Source organism: Gavialis gangeticus, unplaced genomic scaffold (assembly GCF_001723915.1).
Source record: "Gavialis gangeticus isolate Ggan-Ray unplaced genomic scaffold, GavGan_comp1, whole genome shotgun sequence".
NCBI lineage: Eukaryota > Metazoa > Chordata > Crocodylia > Gavialidae > Gavialis > Gavialis gangeticus.
In genome coordinates this window covers 19,141,926-19,162,955 of record NW_017728995.1, presented here as the reverse complement: position 1 = coordinate 19,162,955, position 21,030 = coordinate 19,141,926, and the positions used below count along the sequence as shown (strand labels likewise).

Here is a 21,030-nt window from a genome sequence, read left to right as displayed (position 1 = left end):
AAAAAAAATATCAGAATTTTCCACAGCATGAAAGCATCAATTAGTTCAACATAAAGCTTGCATATTGTTTGGCAAGAAATCAGATGCACAAGATCTTGGACTCCGTTTAAATTCAATCCTACATTTTTTTCACCACCCTGCTGAGATTATGACCTCTAAGAAAACGTCAGATATTCTATTTCAGCCGTAATTTTGGAATATGCCATAGAAAAATTCTATAAATCCTGGGAATTTTCATAATATGGGTGTACAAGAGAAAAAAAATGGATCTGTGAAGTGAACATTTTCATGATAACCACCTCACACAGTAATACCTACATCAGCAAAACTATCTGTGTTCCTTTATGATTAATGCACTCCTTCAGACGAAACAAAAGCTTATCTCAAGGGTAGAGGAGACACAATAATGCATAGTTCAGAAAGAAATAAGTTGCTTTCTCTCCTTTACTAAGCTATTTACTTATCCTTTGAGGATTAGGGTGACCATATTACCCTTGGGAATGAGATAGTGCTTTTCAGTGACCTATTGCAGCGTCTTAAGAAACAGATTAACTCGAACATCCTTTAGTTTGGAAAAGTCCACTGCAGCTCTGATCTGACAAGAGGCAGAAAGGAGGACTATCTCCATCTGCTGGTGACAAGAGAAAGCCTGCTACTGGCTTATGATGACACTGACTGAAGTAAGACCCTGTCAGACCTAAACCCCGTTCCTAATCCTGCCCCACTTCTGCTCCTAAAGGAAAATTGGCAGAATATAAATATAATGTACACAGTCACAATGAGCAACTTGAACTCAAGCAAGTCATTTGGGACACAGGCAGGAGTACTACTCTCCTTTATAGCGAAAATGAATTGGAGTTCACTTTGTATCCTATAACTTAGAGGTGTAGGACGTAAGAGCCTTGAGTTATTTCAGCCTGGAGTGATTCACTCCCCACCTCTCCCTGATTCTGCAGCTGAAAGGAAGGAATTCAGTTCAAAAGACAGCGCCAGGGGATGAGGTGTGGGGAAAAAGAAAAATCACTTAACATTAATCCAAAACCCTTTGCTCTTCGCACTCTGCAAACCCGTTAAAACGCACATTTAAAGACTACAACATTTTTTTCTGCTCACCTTGTTCACCATATATTGTTGGGGGAAGATGATGCTGTTGGAAAAACTGGGGTGGTATGTCTCCAGGTCCAGTGACAGGAGGGTAAAAAGCTGTATGAGAGTTGTGAATAAAATGGGGGTGGTGTGTCAGGTATGGAGGTAAATGATGGGTTGGGGAGATAGCAGACGGATAGCTGGGAGGATAGCACTCGGGAGACTGGGGCGTGACCACCACCCGGCGAACGCCCGTGTTGTCTTCTATCACCTGCAAAGGAAGGGAAGGAGATTAAGATACATGCATAATTTGAAACAGCATTTTGAAAAACAATATTGTTTATTCATAGTTATGTCACTTTTCCCATTAGAAAATGAGTTCTCCTTGGCTAGAATCAAAACACTCATTTCAAAATGTAATATCACCACACGTCATCTTGGTGATAATGCGGTTTCCAGTGCAGACTCCACTAGCCACACTAATTGCTGGAAGACCAATTGTAGTTAGCTTGGTCTCTGTGGGCAGAAGTGGAAAAAATAAATATTCTGTATTTAGAGCACAAAACAATTAAGAAATTAGCAGACAGCACATCTCTTACAGTAATGAAGTCAGCATGGCTATTCGAGTACAATTTAATTATAGAAGGAAAACTGACTGGCACTGGAGAATAAAGTAGAGTGTTGATACATTATTGCAAAATGCAACCGATTTAACAGTATACTGTTAAATCCACAATAATGACTTAGCTCCTTCTGTGAAAGGAGTATGATAGAATAACTTACGCTGCTACAGCTCCGTCAGTAAATTTCCCTGGGAAGATGTAACACAAGATGTGCAACACTTGACCCAAAAACATCATAAGCCAAGCCTGAGTCAATTAAAATAATGGAAGGTATAAATGTTTTTAGACTGAAGAATAAATTTTAGGATACAACTTTCTCAGTGTAATACATAAGAGCGAACAGCAGTCTAAATTCCAACCAACCAAGAGTTAGAGATCCCCGCCCCTAAAATGTGAACAAAAAGGCTCTTGCATTGCTGGAAACAAGGGCTTAACAAAAATCAGTTTTCATTTGAAAAGAACAGATATTTTCAGTTATTTTCTAAGGGCAGTAGAAGTGCAGTTGTATTTGAAAAAAAAGGTGACACAGCTGGCAGGGAGACTGTCCTGTTTTATGACCTGTCTTAATAGCGCATAAGCCTGCTGTTAGGTGCAACATGACTGCAACCTGTCAAACGTGTAAGCCTTTTAAAGCGTGCTTTGCGGAGATTAATACAATCATGCAGCAGCTTCTTGTGTTCCTCTGGCTCTGCGCAAGCATATGCATATGGCTGAGAAATTCGTAGAGTGCTGCCTACTCCCACCTAACACATGAAGGAGACACCCACAGGAAGCTCAGCGCCAAATGAAATTACAGTAGGAAGGAGATATAGTATTGGACACACAGCACGTCCTGGACAAGTGAATGCATAGCGAAGGCAGGGCTCAGGGTCCTGCTACTTAACACACGTAAAGGAGGTATATCAGAAGGGAGCCAGGCCTGATATCCATTGATTTAAGCACAATACATGGCATCCTGAAGATACTACATGATGTTGTTCATACTTGTACTGTACACATTATCAGAGGTCAGACAGGGTCATGCTTTAACCCATGCAATACCCCTTAGACCAGAAATATGTCCTTCCAATGAAATTTTCACATTTCTAGCCTAAAGCTCTAATCTAAAGCGCTGGTGGGAATCAGAGTTCCTTATAGTTTACAGGAAAACTAAAAAAGTAACTGCTCTTATATTTAGTAAACCAAAATGGTATCTGCTTATTAACTTTTTATCATGCATTGTGGGGCTACAATTTGAAAACTGTTGGTTTTAAGATTTGAGATTTATAAAGCCCCAAGGCAGACAATGAACTTGATCTCAGGCATTTATTTATAACATATAATTTTAACTCTGGTAACTGCAGAGCTCTGCTCTTTTCTATTATACTCGCTTCAACTTCCCACCAGCCAGCAGCTTTGTATCAAACTTGGTGAAGATACTTGAGAAAATTTGGGGTAGGGAGCAATCTTCTAAATTGCCCAGGTTTTAAACAGAAATACTTATTTGTGTAAAGGCTTTGGGATGCGATGTTGGATCTATTTATTTCAGGCTTAGATCATGTTCTAATCTAACTGGCTTTTAAAGCCCCAAAATGTTAGTTTGGAAAAAAAAAGTCCTTTCATTACTTGGTTTAAATTAAGCCAAACCTGAAAGAAAACTTGGAATGTCCTCTGCAGGCATAAGTCCTTATCCTCATACTCACACAAAATCTAATCAGATCCATAATATTATGTTTTAAATTAAAGATATTATATTTATGACTATGTATGCATGCATGCAAGCAAGTCACGTTGACAAGTACCCCTAAACAAAGATTGCAGTGTCTTTTTGTATGGCACATGCATCAAAACTTAAACTATGAGCAGGCTTCCAGAAAATGCATCCTGGAGCCGGGGGGGGGGAGGGCTCAAGTCACTTTGAACACCTTCACATGATTTTTACTACTGGATAAGCTAAGATGCATGTCAACAGCAGAAAAGTATTTGGGAGGTCAGAGGGGTCAACTTGGTTTCCACCCTGACTCCCATTAAAAGGCTAAGAGAAAGTCTCTTACTTGATTCATCCAAATTCATAAGTGCTGACTATTAAGTGGCACTGATAAACTCTACATGGGCACATACAGATAACTGTTTACAAGGACTAAAGCTCCTCTGTCAATTCAAATAAAGGATTTGCAGGTAAACACGTACATTTTTGCAGGCAGAACCGAGATGCCTACTTTTGACATTTAGTCTTCCTTAAAAATACATCTGGCAACTTGATGCAACAGACACAGGCATGGCAGGATTTGATTTTTTTTAATTGATAAACTTTGATTTCACCTGTCACTCACAGACTGACAGAAAATATTTAAATATTTCTGTTGGTAATCATCAACATTTATAGAAAAGGGATGTTAAACAAAAAAAAACAACAACAAAAAACCAAATTCATCTGGCGAGCCCGGTCTGGCCCGTGTGCTATCAGCAGGGAGCCGGGTCTTCCATTTCTCATGGAAATACAGAGAAAACTGCGGATCTTACCCTTTACCAGAGTCAAACACGGATTTCTCATTTTAGTGGAGAAACTCGTGGATTATACAGTTTTGCAAACTGGTCTCTGCAGGGTGTAGGAGTTTCAGCCTGCAAAGGGCTGGGAGGGAGCAGGAGGGGGGCAGTCAGGCAGGGAGCACCATGTGCATGTAAATACACGTGGCCACCAAGCAGCCTGGAGAGCAGCTCCTATAGGTAAGTGGGGAGGGGGAATTAGACCCCCATAGGGAGGAAGGGAGGGCATTGGGCAGGGCTGGGGTTGCCGCTGAGCTGGGCAGTGTGTGGAACTTGGGGTCTGGGGCCACAATACACAGCTGCATGGCCCCAGCAAGGAGCAGGATGGGGCCCTGGACAGCTTATCCGGGGGGGGCAGGGTAAGCTCCCAACATGGAGCACACTCCTGGGGGGGCAGGGGGACCCATGCCCCCCAAATCTGTGCACAGGCAGTGGGGTGCGGGCTTCCCATTGCTGCCTTGGGCTCTGACCCTGCTACTCTCCTCCAGGGCCTCCACAGCCCAGTGGACGCGATCTGGCATGGCAGGGTCGCACGGGGATCTCCTTGCCGCTGGGAGCTCCACACTGCCCTGGCGACACATCCCCTGCCTACACGGCTGAAGCCGGAGCAGTGGTGCGCGGTTGTGCCACTCACTGCTGCTGCATGCGCAGGGGATGCATTGCCAGGACAGTGTCGAGTTTGCAGCGGCAGCTAGCTTTCCTGCAGGGGCAGAGGGTTGTAGACCTAGGACCCTGGCCCATAGCCCTGGCAACTGGGAGCCCCTTCCGGCAAAGCAGGGCAGGGGGGCAAGGGGCTGTGGGGAGGGGCGAGGTGAAGGGCACCAATAGAGCCAGAGGCATATGGGACAGGGAGGGGCCTGTCATTTTAATCACAGATTTTGGGGTGTTTTATGAGAGAATTTGCAACTTCTTAATCAAGGAAAACCAGGATCCCTGATAATCAGAGCTTGCCAGGAGTTTGGTCCCACCCCAATCACACAGGGGCAGCCAGGCTGGGCAGGAGTTCTGGGAATACAGGAAGAGAAAGTGGCCACCCTGCCCAGGGTGTGTGCTCCCTGCAGCCACTCAGGGGTGAACTCCTCCTGGTAGGCACCAGCAAATGGGCAGCCCGGCCCCTTGATGCCCCCAGCCTCCCACCCCTTTGGGCAGTGTAGGGGAAGAGGCTGGGCCCCACACACCTTGGATTTCCTCTCCATCTGAACCCTCAATGTTTTAACCACATCTAGTTTTGATCTACTTCCATATGGAATCAACATAGCATAATGGAGAAAATTAAAGTCTGCTCTTTAGATAAAGGCAATAGCTGCTTTGGTTTGTCAGTTTTGTCTTGCAGGTCAGGGCTATCGAACTTCCCAGCAGCTGGAGGCCATATGCCAAACTGTCCACAAGAAACATGGGCCACAGACTGAGTGCTTCTTGCTGGACATGTGATACCCTCCACCTCCCCGTGCTCTCCCCTGCCACACAGACAGCAAAGCATGTCTCTCCCACTGGCGCACAGTGCAGACAGCCTGATCCCCCATTTCCCAGCCATGTGCACTGTGCAGGGCAGCCCAGCTACCAAACACTTGCTGGCCATAACTACAGCTCATTCGAGCCCTTCTCTCCCTCCCCACCCCCTGCCAGCACTGGCAGCCCAGCTCCCCCTTACCTTTCCTCTCCCAACCATGCAGCCACCTGCAGTGCCAGCAGTCCAGATCCTGCCTCTGCCACAAATGGCTCGGCCCTGTCCCCTACCACTTAAACAGCATGGGCATCCCATAGAATCGTAGCAAATTTAGGGTTGGAGGAGACCTCAGGAAGTCATCTAGTCCAGCCCCCTGCTCAAAGCAGGACCACCCCTAAACTAGAGGTCATCTCAGGCAAGGCTTTGTCTAGCTGGGTCTTAAAAACTTCCAAGGATGGAGATTCAACGCCTCTCTGGATAACCTGTTCCAGTGCTTTACTACCCTCCTAATTAGAAAGTTTTTCCCAATATCTAACCTCAACTTGCTGTGTTGCAACTTGAGACCAGTGCTCCTTGTCCTGTCATCTGCCACCCCTGAGAACAGTCCAGCTCCACCCTCTTTTGAACTCTCCTTCAAGTAGTTGAAGGCTGCTATTAAATCCCCTCTCAGTCTTCTCTATTCCAGACTAAATAAGCCCAGTTCCCCCAGCCTCTCCTCAGAAGATGCCCCAGGCCCCTAACCATTTTCACTGGACTCTCTCCAATTTGTCCGCATCCTTTCTGTAGTGGGGGCCCCAAAACTGAATACTATACTCCAGATGTGGCCTTACCAGTGCCTAATAGACGGGACTCATCACTCTCTCAATCTGCTGGCAATGCTTCTGCTAATGCAGCCCAGTTTGCCATTGCAAAGAAAGCTAACAAGGGCATGCTGCTGGCTCAGCCCCGGGGAACAGGGGCAGGAAGCAGAAGCCAGGGGAGCCTGAAAAACATGGCTGTCGCAGCTACAGCACTGCAAGGAGTGGGGACAGCAGAATCTGTGCTGGGAGCCTATAAGCCACATGCTAACTCATTAGGGGCTTCGTGCAGCCTGCGGGCAGCCATTTGGACAGTCCTGCTGTAGACCAGAAGAGCAGGGATGTTCTATTAATTTGGTGTCTAGTACAATGGGGCCTCTTCAACCCTGCTACAGCTTACAAGTACTATTAGATAATAAAAAGCCCCCCAAAATTAACTGTTATCAATTCATGTAGATCACAGCTGCTTATTATCTAGGAATATTGTAAAGTCATCATTTGGCACACAAAACTATACTTTTTATTATTTAGCCTGCTTTCAAATTATAAACTAGTAGAAATGCCATTTGTTATTATTTTTGAAAGCCTGCTGGTCTAGCTGGCATGATGCCTCAGTGATAACATCATCATCGCATAATTTGTGTTCGTTTCATGTTTCATTTTGGGAGTTCAATTACGGGCTGTGGACTTTCAATGGACATTATTTTGACTTAATTATTTTGTCTTCCCATTGGTGTCCCACTGATCAATTTGCCACATTCTTGACAGCAGAACAGCTTTTAATTTTCCATTGCTTTCACTTATGTTGATGATCTCATTCCATCTCTATGGCAATGGCAATTCCATCAGGTTGGTATTGTTAACCTATACTGAAAACATAATAGCTCTGGATGATGACCTCTGCTTTTCTCCACCATACTTCACCTATTTAACAAAATTCAAAGATGTTAATACTACCCATATGCTGTCACATGTTCCAACACAAAATACTGAAATTACAAACCACAAAACAAATGACACATCAGAAAGAGCAACTGGAACTGGCTGACTGGGCAATATTTTATGATGGGGGTTAAACAGACTGTTTGTCAGTTGACACTTTGGGTGCTTCGTGAACCAATTTTAAGAATCAGTTCATAAGTCATAAATGAATTTGTAGCCAGGAAAAAGGAACAAATGAGCTCATCTCTAAGAAACTTGGTGATGTTTATTCATTTTGATTTACTGAAAGTGCTAAGCCAGGCTCATACCAGTCCTGACAAATTTTGAGGCTAAAACTTTGGCATGCGTAATTTGAAAGCACTCAACATTACATTTGGACTTCTCATTTGGAATATACGCATGATGATCATGCACATTAGCTGAAATGGCATATAACAAATAATTCTGACTCTAAAGAAGCAGGGTGCACCGAGGTGAATATTCACGAACTACGAAAAAATGTCTCTATAGCTGCTTATACACAGAGAACACAAGAGAAAGATGAGTCAACTGATTTATCACACAGGATAAAGGGCAATTTGATCATGATCTGTAAGTACCTATATTAAAAGAAGATTGGCTAGTGGATAGCCTTTCAGTCTAACAGGGAAAGACGTAAGAGATCCAAGAGCTGGACACCAGACTAGGTCAACTTGTCTTCTCTTTGTTATCGGCCATATATAACTAACCAAGCAGAACAAGTGATCCTTAGAGATCTGGTTGATTGTGTATATCACTTAAAAAGTCTTCATTAGGGAGATTCAACTTAAATATATGTCACATTTCCCACAAATGTTAGTTTGATGCAGGAATGAGCAAGTTTCATAGATTTTCATAGATTTCACAAACATTCAGGCTGGAAGGGACCCCGGAGGATCATTGAGTCCGGCCCCCTGCCCCAGGTGCAGGAAGTCAGCAGGGATCATAGGATCCCAAGAAGATAAACATCCAAAAGTGTCTTGAAGGCGTTCAAAGTGGGCGGCAGTCTATTCCAAACCTTGGGGGCTTGGACAGTAAAGAAGTTCTTCCTTATGTCCAGCCTGAAACAGTCGCAGAGGAGTTTGTGACCATTCAGTCTCGTCATCCCTTGGGTGCTCTGGTGAACAGATGTTCCCCCAGATCCTGAAGGTTGAAGTTGTAGGGTCTGTGTTATGCAGAAGGTCAGACTAGATTAAGATAATGATCTAGTTTGGTGTTAAAAAAAGGAGAGACCAGGAAGGTATGCACACTGTGTCAAAAAAAAAAAAAAAAAATATAAAACTAGTGTTTTATAGTCTTAAAGTACCTGTGGTAAAGGCCCAACTCTAAAAACGCACTAAACAAAACCAAATGGAAGTTTCATGTTAAATTCTGGTCTTCCTTCAAAACCAGGTTCACCTGGAGCAATTCCCTCAACGTCAGTGGAGTTATTTTAGTTAAGTAGCTAGAGTAAGAGATGTCAACCACTGACCTTAAGACGGCACTTTCAAAAGGCTAATATCTTTTTCTCTATTTACATTTTCATGTTTCCTTAGTGACCATTTTTCCTCATTAAAGAAAGCCACTCTAAAAGCAAAAGCCAAGCATGCCTCAACCCTTAAAAACCACAGTTGGGCCTGGTTTAAGTGACAGACTGTGCTGAAGGATGCAAAAGCACCATCAGGCAACAAGAATTGCCAGAGAGGACCCTGGCCAACTTAGTCACAATGCCACAAAGCACTCTACAACTGCAGCAATCCTATGAGCTGAGAGGAGTGCAGCCTGCTTCAGATCTGCGGTAAGCTTATGGACTAACGGACAGTGCAGCAGAGCCTTTCAGCAAACCTCACACCATTGGGTAGTGGCCCAAGTGGTAGGAAAAGACCAGGGCCCACGTGCAAATGAAATGAAGACAAGACCTTGCTTTCTCCCCTAAAGTAGGGCACAGCCGAGTCCCTCAATATTTGACATATCACAGAAATTATATAAAACTGGTTGTAATGCCCTGCTTTCATGTTTTGCATTTCTATGATAGCAACAGATCTCATGAAGAAGAAATCATAGTGAATTTTTAAAGACCGAATTATAGCTGAGCTTTGGTCTCTCCCTAGTTATGCTACCCTTGTGTATATAACTCCATAGCTGACCCAGGTAAGTTGCAGTACAACATGGAATTAAATAGGGCAACATTTGCTCTCTGAAATACTCTTCTCCAGTCCTCACTCACCAAGGAGCATATGCATTATGAATCAAGATGGCAGCATCACCCTCACATTAAAGGGATACTAGCAATTCAGTGAAGGAGACAAGTAATGAAAGATAAACTACTTTATTTCCCCCAGTTATTTTCAGTGTAAAACTGAGACAAAGGGAAAATGCCATATTTCCTTGAATATAAGATGACCCTGAATACAAGCCAACCCCCCAATAATTAGATTCTGTATATGGAAAATGTATATAGCTGTTATAATTTCTCAGGTATAGAATCTAAGTATTGAAGGTCTGTCTTGAATCTGCCCCTTCCAACCATGACATCAGAGAAAACAAATCTGGGAAGGTCAAATGACCTCCCTACAGAATCCCAAAGTCTTGCGACACAGGCCAAAAAGTGTACATTTCATCCAAGATGTAGAGATCTTCCTCCATGTGAGGATCAGATGGGAGTGTTTCCTTGGGGGCGGGGGGAAGAGACAGAATGGGGAATAGCATGATATGCCAGACAGATTGGGTCATGGCGAGAATAATTTTTATTTGTACATCCCCATTCCAAGCTGGCCTGTTAAGTTCCCATTAATGATGCTTTTTCTAGTATTAATGAGTGCTTGTTTACACTGGACACAGGTTATACCTGAATTTGTCAACTTTTTTGCTTTGTATATCACCTACTTCCTAAGGCGTGTGATAATATAAAAATCCAGATAACTTATTCAAGGAGATGAAAAGATTCCAGCAGCCATCTTCAAGAATGGCAACTCTTTCCATCAGTTTAACTAATGACAATAAGATGAATCATTGCAGAAGTTGTGTAACTAGTTCATACATTGACAGCACAGTTAAAACTCACCATGAAGGGAAATTTTAGGAAACTAACTATATCTCCAATCCATAATAGTAAAACACATGTTTCATGCTACGCAGGGGCTGCTTTCCTGAGCTGGGCTCAACTGATTTGCTGTCATGAGATTTTTTTTTTTGTTTAAATTTACAAAGTTAATTTATAGCAACCAGCTGCTGCTGTCTGTAGTAATGTGGCAAAAGGAAGAACACACCCAAGAAAAAATTAAGCCCATAAAAAATTAGTAGCATAAGCACAAAATAACTTGGCTCAACTCTTTATTTAATCTTGTCCCACTAGATACAATCCTCTTTTGGGAATTAAACTAGGCCAGGTACAGACATTACACTTTTACTAGTGTAACTGATTGGAAACTGGTCTATACCCATAACAGAACAAAAGCTTGGCGCACAGACTGGTCTAAGATTTTCACCCCCCAAGGGCAAATGTGTGTTCAGTTTGCTACAGATCTTTCAAGCTTTTTGAATATCCATACCTACCCATAATCTGTAGTTCATTTGACCTAAACATCAAAAAGATGCAAAGCAGTACATGAGGCAAAGTGATGCTGGCAGTGTGATTCTCTGCCTCTATTACTTGATCTGTAATAGAGAGATAGCATTTATTCCTCACCTGAAGCTCTTTAAGGTTTAAAAAAGAAAACCAGCAGAGAAATATAAAAACTAATTTCCATTCTGCACTATCTGTCCCTTTTATAATTATTTGCATAGTACAACTCAACCCTGGCAAAAAAGAACCTCATAGTGATCTTGTGATACAAAGTGACATGTCTAAAAATACATAAAAGTGAACGAAAACACTGGCGATGTGAATGACTTCCGTGATTTTCCTGGACTGCTTCTTTGTACCACCTCACAAGCGTGAAATATTTTCTTATATAATGGAGTCAAACCCCACTTCCTAATCAAGGCTTCTCACGTAGTCTGTCACTCTAGAAATAGAGTCCAACTATTTTACTACCAACTGCCAGCAAGGTCAATCTTGTTGCAGAACAACGTGCTGCCAGTTCTCTTCCACTGATCATTTGCACTATGCTGAAGAGGTAATAAAGCATCATTTTAATCCTGGGTGGCAGTCATCAGATAGTATATGTAAGTGTTCAAGGCTCATATGTGCAGCTCTGAAGGTTTGAAAAAGGAAAAAAGGTTTGAAAAATGGAAAAAGGATTCAGTGGCTCTCAATAGGCACAGATTTCTCCACAGGGGTATCCACTTTCTGCTTAACTAAGACACGCACTTTGGGGACAAACCAAAATCAGACATATTTAAGTCATGTCTCAGAATGCACTAATTTGCCTTCATTGTGCCACAAACAAACAATTTAAAATTATTATACAATAAACCTGTTAGTTAACAATACAAAAGAACAAAGGCAAGGGCACAGGAAGGCAGGGAAAGCTATTACAACATCAATTACAAGACAAAACTCACTTGACTGCTACATGCTTTCAACTGTTTAGCATGGTGTCATGCATAAGGCAAATATTCATTTTCTACATGGCAGAAAAGTACATTCTTATGCTTAAAACCTTTTACCTTATAGATTTTTCTATAAAATTTTACAATATGCATTTTAACGGTCTTCTTTAAAAGATATTTAAAGCTTCCTGGGGTAGATTATTATGGGGTGCTAAGGAAGTATTTGCAAGCTCAAGAAGGCTAACTGGGTTCAGAAATTACTTGCATTTTGTAGGTCATTACAGATACCTTAAATTTCAGCTGGAACCCAGCCAGAAGCCACAACAGTCTACAGAGCATCAGTGTAACAGTTTTGGTCCCCCCAAAGAGGGTATAGTAGTGCTTAAGTGACTAGGGCTAGATTTACAGAAGAACAAAACATGGCTCTTAGGCGTAGGTGCTACCTGAACATTTGGGACCAGCCAGGATTGAAGGCGGCCCCCAAATTTAGAACCTGATTACAAAGATCAAGTGCATTCCCCAAAAGTTCTGATCCTGAAAATGGAGCTACAAGGACCAACTCTCCCCCACAGAGGCGTGCACTTCTGAATCTCCCAGCAGTACTAGAATCTAACTCAGTACATCCAACAAGCTTGGAGGTCTAACAGAGTGGTAAGGAGCGAATCAAATAGTGCCCTAAAACTTTATACACACCACAAGCCTAGAATCCAAAAGAACTGGAAGGAAACGAGCTTGCCCACAAAAAGCACACTGATCTATATGGCTAGGCCATTAGACTAGCCTTCAATCAAGTCTTTCATGCAGATCCTTTCAACCACCACACTGATAATCATTTTTCCTGCATTTATGGCATTTTCTCTTTGTACTTGAAAATCAAAATGCCACAGAGCCATTACAGTGATTTGTGGGATGCAAGTGTAATACCATCAACAATTTTTGAGACACACATGGCTATTCAAGATTCCATTTAAACTCACCCCACACATTTACTGGAGAGGAAAATACAACATCCAGTCTACTACTATTAAAATACACAAAAGGGTTTGATATATTAAAAAATTAAAAGCATATTTTTGCCATTTAATAACATTTTTTTAATTAAATAATTTTAACATGGATCCTTCGATCAGGCTCAAGTCCTGTGAAATGGCCACAGAATAGGTTTAATATATCCCAACCAAGCAAGGCTGCTTGTCTAACCATTTTAGTTTACAGAAGATGTAAAGAAAATCTACCAGTAAGTATATTCAACCATCTTACAAAGGCCTTATGTGAAATCTAGAAATGACTGTTTTTAAGTGACCAGGGACTTGACACATCTTAAACAGTAAAATTTTCTTTATAACCTTGCCTTCTTATGGCTTTTAGCATCACTAAAATAGGCAATTAAATCACACTATTTTTTTTAAACAGCACTTGTTATCCTGCAGTTTTTCCTACTCTAATGGCAATAGATAAGTAATAGTGTCTTTTGTAAATAGTATTTGAGTATTAGCACATGGGCACAGAGACAAGTTACTGGAAGGTAAACTGGGATTCAAATGTAGTTGTTACCTAATTCGTAGTATCTGTCTGCATGTATGTTTTTAGCTTATGGTAAAACAAGAGGTGGCCTTGGCCCTTGTGAAAAAGTAGAGTAAGCTACCTCAGATTTACCATTGGGTAAGAGCCTACATATAGACAAGCAGGTGACACACTACAAGGACACCCAGCTTACCTAATGCTAGTCTATATGCCCATACCCTGTATGCCCTGGATCCTTCTCCCAATAGGAAGTAAAGAATATCCTTGGCCAAATGAATCAGTGATAATGACCTCAGATGCAAACCTACTTCTTTAAAAAAAAAAAAAATCAATTTTTTTCTGGATGCTGCTTACCTGTGAAATATAACCTGGAGGCACATGGATAGGTGGGATGGATCCATTGGGTGACATCATGGGAACCTCTGCTGGTCCTAAGGGAATAAGGAAAAGACATTTTTTACAAAATTAGTACAATTGTGCTAAAATGGTGTCACATTAGAAACCTGCAACAATTGTAACTGAACAATCCACATAATTTCCAGTGTATAGCTAATTTCTCTTAAAGCAGTATATTCAGGTTGAGGACACCACTGTATAGCAACTTAAAGAAGTTTTTGTTGAATGAGTGTTTTCACTGTTGCAAAAGAGCTAAAAATATAGCCTCTCTGTTGTTATCCACTGAGCAACGCGGATATAGTCAGACAGAAACATTAAATGCCCTTTCATGGACCACAATTTCTACATCAATAACGTGAATAAATTTCTCTCATTAGAAATCCAAGGAAATTCAGACTGCAGTTTCTGCCACATTCTAGGCAGCTTTCAAGTAAAGCCTCCAATTGCACTATATTTCACATATATGTGAATGACTATTTAAGAACACACAAAGACCAAACTAATTATTTCAGCAATTCAGATGAACCTTGGAATTCAGTTATATAATCAAGGCGCTTATGGTTTCCATTTCAGAACGTAGCTCTGGATGTGCAAGTTCCATTCCGAGGTACGAGAGCACGACAAAGCAAGTACCATAAACATTAGGCTATTGCAAACTGAACCACACAACTAAAAAAATTCCTAGGTAAAATGGAAAAATTAGGACTTGTTTACTCAACATTTTGAAGTAATATTTATATACAAGCAGTTAAGACTAGGACAGGCAATTAATGGCCATGCAGAACAACCACAAGACAGGAAGCTACCCCAGTCAACCAAACCTTCTCAAAGGGGTTTTACTGGATTGTTCTGAAAAAGTAAGGTGAGATGTAAGAACTGTCCTCTTAGGTGAGCAACAAGAAATATTCTAAGTAGTTATCCTACTGGCACCTGCTAGCAATGCTAGAATAATGTCTATTGACAGCTTCATAGTGTTTTTAATTCTCAAAAGAACCGAGCCAGCGGTTCTGAACCTTTTCAGACTCTAGGCACCCCTCGGAAAATGCTAGCTCTAGGTTTTCACTTGTTTTCTGACCATGGAATAATACTAGACGAATTTTTCTGTTGCAAGCATCTCAGCAAGACAACAGGTCAGAAGAGGTTTGATACTGCAGATTCCTATTTTCAGTCTCTGGGTTTATCTTGTGAATCATGTTTCAAAGCTAACAGCGTGAACATTGCGTGGCATCCCACAGCAGACTTGCTTCCCAGCCTTTGAGATGAAATGCAGCGGTCATTTAACAGTGCACCCCCAGACTACACAGCATTTTAGAGAACAACACTGCATCCAGTGATGATCCACTGCCTGTCAGCCACCAAAAGTGGCCAAGACCTTACTTTCTCATTTCACCCAGTAGCTGAGACCCTCAGTGCCCTCTGATCACCCATTCTTATTCCTCTGTATCTTGTTCCTGTGTGTTACCGTCCGCGAACGGAGGAGAAAGTTACACATTAGTGAGCAGGTACAACACACTTTCCAGAAGGTAAAATGGGAACGGCTGGCTGTTGTACACCTAATAAATGTACAAGTGAAACACTATGTCTACCTTTTGCGCTTCCCTACAGTCTGCTTCTGCTAAACCACAGTCCTGTCTTCTAGTTTTCTTCATGAGCAGTTACACCGATGGACCAGTATGCACCATTTACATGTTTTCCAAATTTGGCACGTTTGTCTTCAATTATATTTACTGTTATCTGTTTAAACTACCAGCTTACCTTAGGCATAGAAAGCTTTGATAGTTTAACTATTAGCAAGTTGGCTAATTGTTAAGAATGTGATAAATTAACTTCTGAAAGGGTAAACATGTGGTAGCCCCATAAAAAACAAGAATTTAACAGAGGGAATTTCAAACATCACCTCTTCTCACCCTTTTCTGTACTTAACCAAGCAGGGGATTGGAAATGCAGCACTTTCCCTCCCTCCCCCAATTAAGACCAAATTCTGATGAAAAAAGAAAAAAAATAAAAATAAAAAAAATCACCCATTTAACTATGGCACTATATACAATTTAAATCTAATGCACTCTGGAATTTCTATTCAGATAACACAACACACAGTAAACTTCTTTTCTTTGATATGTTTCAGGGGAAAAGGAAAAAAAACCCATCAAACACATGGTCAGTGTGCAATTAATTTGAAGGCGTTATTGCAACCAGCAAATAGCTCCATTTTAGCTCATCAAGAAACATAAAATACTTCATACTAGTATTTTTCAGAGTTGCCATGTCAGTATCTATATTCTTACTATCTAAATTCTCTATGGATTTTAAATTTTGGGAAATAAAAATTTCAATTTTTGTCCTAAACCACTGAGGGCTGCCAACTCTCCCCCCAGAAATGGGTTTATTACAGCATATCTATAACTACACATACCACCTAATACATACAAACAGAGTCAAATTTTGATCTGAGAATCTGAATCACACTAAATTACAAAAATGTTACTGAACCCTTCAAAATGAAGCATGCTTAAGTATATTAAAAAAAGGGGAAATAACTGAAGGTACGTGAATTCTTCTTTAGTTGTTTCTGCAAGTTTTTTTTTTAAATACTTGAACAACTGTTAAAAATATTCCAGATAAATGGAAAACTTCATAATCTGGCATTTACTGGACCAATAATATAGGTGCTGCATTGGATTAAACAAACATTTCTTAATACAAAAAAAGTGCATAGCATTTCAAGCAACTGAAGCCCTCTTCAAAACTGGTTTAGTTCCTAATCATAAAATATATACTCAGACTTTGAACTAAATTGAAAGAGCAACACAGCAGGTTCTAATTGCTTCTCAGGTAACTAAAAGACACTTAACTCCACCTTCTTTAGATCCTGTTATACTAAAACATCTGCCAACTGCTCATGTGGAAGAACAATCTTCTTTCAGGAAGAAATCAAACCCCCACACTGATACTGTTGACTGTAACACTTCCACTTCAATAAAAGAAGATTGTGTTTTATCATCAAAATGTGCACCATGCAGTCAGACTCTTAGCCTCAGGCATGACCTTAAACTCCTAAAATCATTTGGATAACAGGTTTTAAAGGACTTGGGACAGGTGAGTGATTTACAGCTCGGAAAGGGTCTCTTCGATTCCTTGATTTCAAGGCTGGCCAAATTGCTTTAGCACACATTATTCTTCCCTCATCGCTGTTATCAAAACAACTTCAAGGGGTATTGCGTAATACAGAGAAACCATCTCCGGCGTGTGACAAGTCCTGGGAACTCTTAAGAGTCCGCTCTCTGCAATAAAACTAGCCTCAGTGACCATTAAACACACATGAGGAAACAAAACAACGTTATTTCCAATCAGCTTAAATATTTATAGAATTGTCAAGGAACACGGGACTTCCAGGCAGAGCTCTGCCCGTCTCCGTTTTTTAGGATCACACCCACATTTCCTTCCGGGATTTGCACCCCGTGGGTTTCATTTCAAGTGGGTGGCTGGAATCAAACTCCAAAATTCAAAGCAAGGCTTAAGCAAAACAGTCAAATTTCATCTTGTTTCAATCTAATGGCGTAACCTGGCACCAGGTTGGCTTGAACAGTCTATGACCCTTTCATTAACAAGCCATGGCTGCATCCAGCCGTTCTAGCATGACAAAGCCAGGAGACTTCTGTACATCTCTACTCGGAGCACCAGAGGCCAAACTCTCCTCTGAGTTATACTGGTGTGAATTCAGCCTACCTCCACGGACTTTCAAAGGTCTGTGCACAAAATGAAAAAGCCAGCCCTGTTCAAAATGGAGAAGGAACTGGACTCTATATTTTAACTGTACAGGCCGGAGAGTTGTACAGCAACCACCAGACCGAAGCCTGGGGCGTGTGTAAGGGGGTAAAGACAGCGAGTGCTCTCCCTTCGGATAGTCACCAAGTGAGGAAGGTATCAGGTTTATCACACATCATAATCAGAATCCATTCAACGTTGGCAACTCAGAGCACGATCCAGTGATAATACCCTTGCAACCATTCCAGTACCCGCCCTTCTTACAACATGTGGACACAGGACCGAGCTCACGAGGCTGCAGTCCTATTTTGCTAACTTTCCTTTCCCAGCCATTTCTTTTGCACTCGTTATTAACCGGTAGGTTTAGCCCTGGGGCAAAAAGTTGCTTGGTAAAGTTTATAAATCAGGCTCTACCAAATTCACGACAGAAGTGGGCCGCACGGTGGCTCCTTTCATCTTGCAGGTTCACCCGCATGTCCCTCTCCCCCCACAACAATCACAAGGGCCACTGGGGCCACTCAGCAACAGGGGAGAAAGAGGGGGTACACGGGGGAACCTGCAAAATTAAAGGAGCAGCCATGCAGCCTACTGCTGCCATGAATTCAGTAGGGCCACTATTTATAAACCTTCTGTACTTACGCTAATAGCATCAGAATTTCTACTGCCCGTTCTGTTGCTTACATATTCATTTCCCTATAAAAGCACACGTGTAGCTATGGTATAGCATGTTTCCTATAACTTCGCGTCATTTTTTGAAGCTACGTAAATGATAGGTTAATAGCAACACATTCCCTGCTTCTACTTCTCTCCGGAAATGTGTCCAGCTCTATCACAGACAGACAGGCAGAAAGCTCGTCAACTTTCCCGCTCCTCCAAGTACCGTATCATGTCTTGTTTAAGGAAATTCCACCAAATTGCTGAAATGCTAATAACCTCAATTTCAGCCCATGATCCCTTTTTCTGAATTAATTACTGTACAAAAGACTTTTTTTTTTTTTTTTTTGGCAAAAACAAGATCCTTCTTTCCTGTTCCTGTGTGACCTCTTTTATACTCACGAAGTAAGTCTCTCCTTAGTTTACTTTCTCTAAATTTTAGAGACCAATTATGGCAAGTTTTTTTCCCCCCGTTTTCAGTTGCTTCATACTATGCCATTGCACCTTGCCAGCTTTTCTTCCCATGTAGCAATAGACAGCATGTCTCAAATGAGGCCTCTCTACAATGGCACTAATTTATATTTAATTTCCCCCCGTTACACCTAAATATATGGCTTTCTTCTTTGTAGTGCTGAGTAATATTCCATTATTCAGAGTCAGCTCCAGAATCTGGACATATATTCTGGTTTGTGCTTCCATTAACCATTTTACTTTGGCTTATTATCAGGATTTGAAACCCACCTGGCTTCATTATGAACTTTGCATTCAGACCACATCCACTAAAAACTCCACTAATAAGTTTTATGAATCTCTCAAGAGAATCTAGGCCCGGTCTCAGGCAAGCTTGGCCCAATACAGTTTCATGTTGCAATTACTGAAATTAACAGAAAAAATTAAATGAAACCTGATTACTTCAGCCGAAACCTAGGGCTCAAAATATAGGGGAGAGTGTGAGCCTACATGCAATTAGTTCAGTAGACACTGTAGTAAATCCCTGCATGGTAAACTCACCGAGTTTTAGCTTTATAACTAAAATCAGAGCAGAAAAAACCCTCTGAATCCCAATATTCAAATTAAAATTAATATACTCTCCTCCTAGAACACTGAACACATCCCAGGAAATGTATCTGCACTTCTTTTGAGTATCATAAACAAAGAAAGATAATTAAAAGGTAAAAACAGCCTGCAGTATACAACTACTTCCCTAAAACAAATGACCCAGGCCTTTTTCAGCAAATGGATCACTCCAGGTCTTGCTGACCTTGGCAGAAATTCAAGGGCTTGTCATTTTAACACCAATTAACAGCTGTTCCAGAACCACTTCCTCAACGAAGCAAGCACAAACAGGCTCTTCCCTCCCTTGCGCACGCACCTCTCTCTTCCTATTTCATTATTCTCAAGCAAATCTATAATCTGTTCTAAGGTAGACACTGCAAAGAGAATCGGACTCTTCCATTTCTTTCTCTAGCCTCCAATATGAAGTTGTGTTTAAACAACACATTTGCCATGGCATGCCAAGCAATTTAAGTAATTTGATCACAGTTTTGTAGAATTGGTCTGCTCCTCAAGTAACTATCTAAAAAAGGTCCTTTCATATACAAAGCATACCACTATCTTATGGTGTAATTAATAGCTTATCTGACTGGAGGCTGATAGGAGGACATTCTGAAAACCATGAATTGCAGATCTCCAATACTCCACTGCATTCCCCCTGGGCCCATAGTTGTGTAGCATCGCCGTGAAGACCTCAGACAAGCAGAATGGCAACCCTTCATATCCACATACTCTGTAAAGACCAAAAAGGCCATGCAAGGCACAGGGCAATGTCAAAAAAATACTCCCCCAACACTCTTTGCAAAATTATGGATCTTTAAAAAGATCACTGCTCCGGGACCAAAAGTTTGGAGTCCTCAACGTCAGGTGAGAGTAAGCTGGTGTAGGAAGGGAACTTCACATTTGGGAGAAGGAGAAACTTTTGATAGCAGGCTCTGAGGGGCTGGAAGTGTGTGCGTGTCTGGCGGGGTGGGGAAGAACAGGACATTTGAAAAATTTCTGATGCTTCAAATGTTAGAAACAGTCCCGTGTCTGCTGAATTAGTGTTAGTGCAGGCGGGGCAGTAAAAGTGCAGCTAACTGCAGTAAGACAAGAGAGAGAGAGAGAGAACATATTAAAAAGCCCTCAAAGACAGGGACGGGAGCCTCACAAGCCACTGGATATATAATCATATAAGCACCTAACATATTAATATGGCACCTATAAGAAGCAGCAGGGGTAAAACTATATTTCTTTTAGGATTAACAAGCTATTATCTAGCATAATATAGTAACTGTTGGTAACTGCTGGGTTCATTATAAAGAGCTCTGCACACACACATATATATAAAGTATGCATGCCTACTCCAATCTTACATACAATATGCATCTCTTCCCCAGAAAATAGATGGTGGAAATTGAAATATGGTAAGAGCAGGTTGCGCTATGTCCAAGTGCAGCCCTGGTGCAGCCCAGCGCAGAGGCAGCCTGGGAAGAGCACAGCGCAGCCTCCAGCCCCCACCCAAAAGGCAGCCTGCCCTCACCCTGAGCACAGATCTGGGGGGCATGCACCCCCCATACCTCCCTCGGGGTGCATACAGCAGCGGAAGCCATCCCACCCCATGCCCCCTGGACAAGCTGCTCATGGCTCTGTCCCCCACCCTGCCCAGCTGAGCAGCACCTGCCCCAGCCCCAGCTCCTGCCCCTGCCTCCTTCACCACTAGGGCCCTCAATCAGCCCGCCCCCCC

At 41.8% G+C, this 21,030-nt stretch overlaps 1 protein-coding gene across 2 annotated transcripts in view; it reads right to left on the bottom strand.

The window, feature by feature from the left end:
- FNDC3B (fibronectin type III domain containing 3B) overlaps nucleotides 1–21,030 on the bottom strand; it is a 449,034-nt gene that overhangs the window by 221,508 nt on the left and 206,496 nt on the right. For both annotated transcript variants that reach the window (XM_019503306.1, XM_019503307.1), the window contains exons 4-5: nucleotides 13,791–13,867; nucleotides 1,114–1,357 (exon numbers count right to left, since the gene is read on the bottom strand). In XM_019503306.1, coding sequence (XP_019358851.1) covers nucleotides 1,114–1,357; nucleotides 13,791–13,867 — 321 coding nt within the window. The remainder of the gene's footprint in view (nucleotides 1–1,113; nucleotides 1,358–13,790; nucleotides 13,868–21,030) is intronic.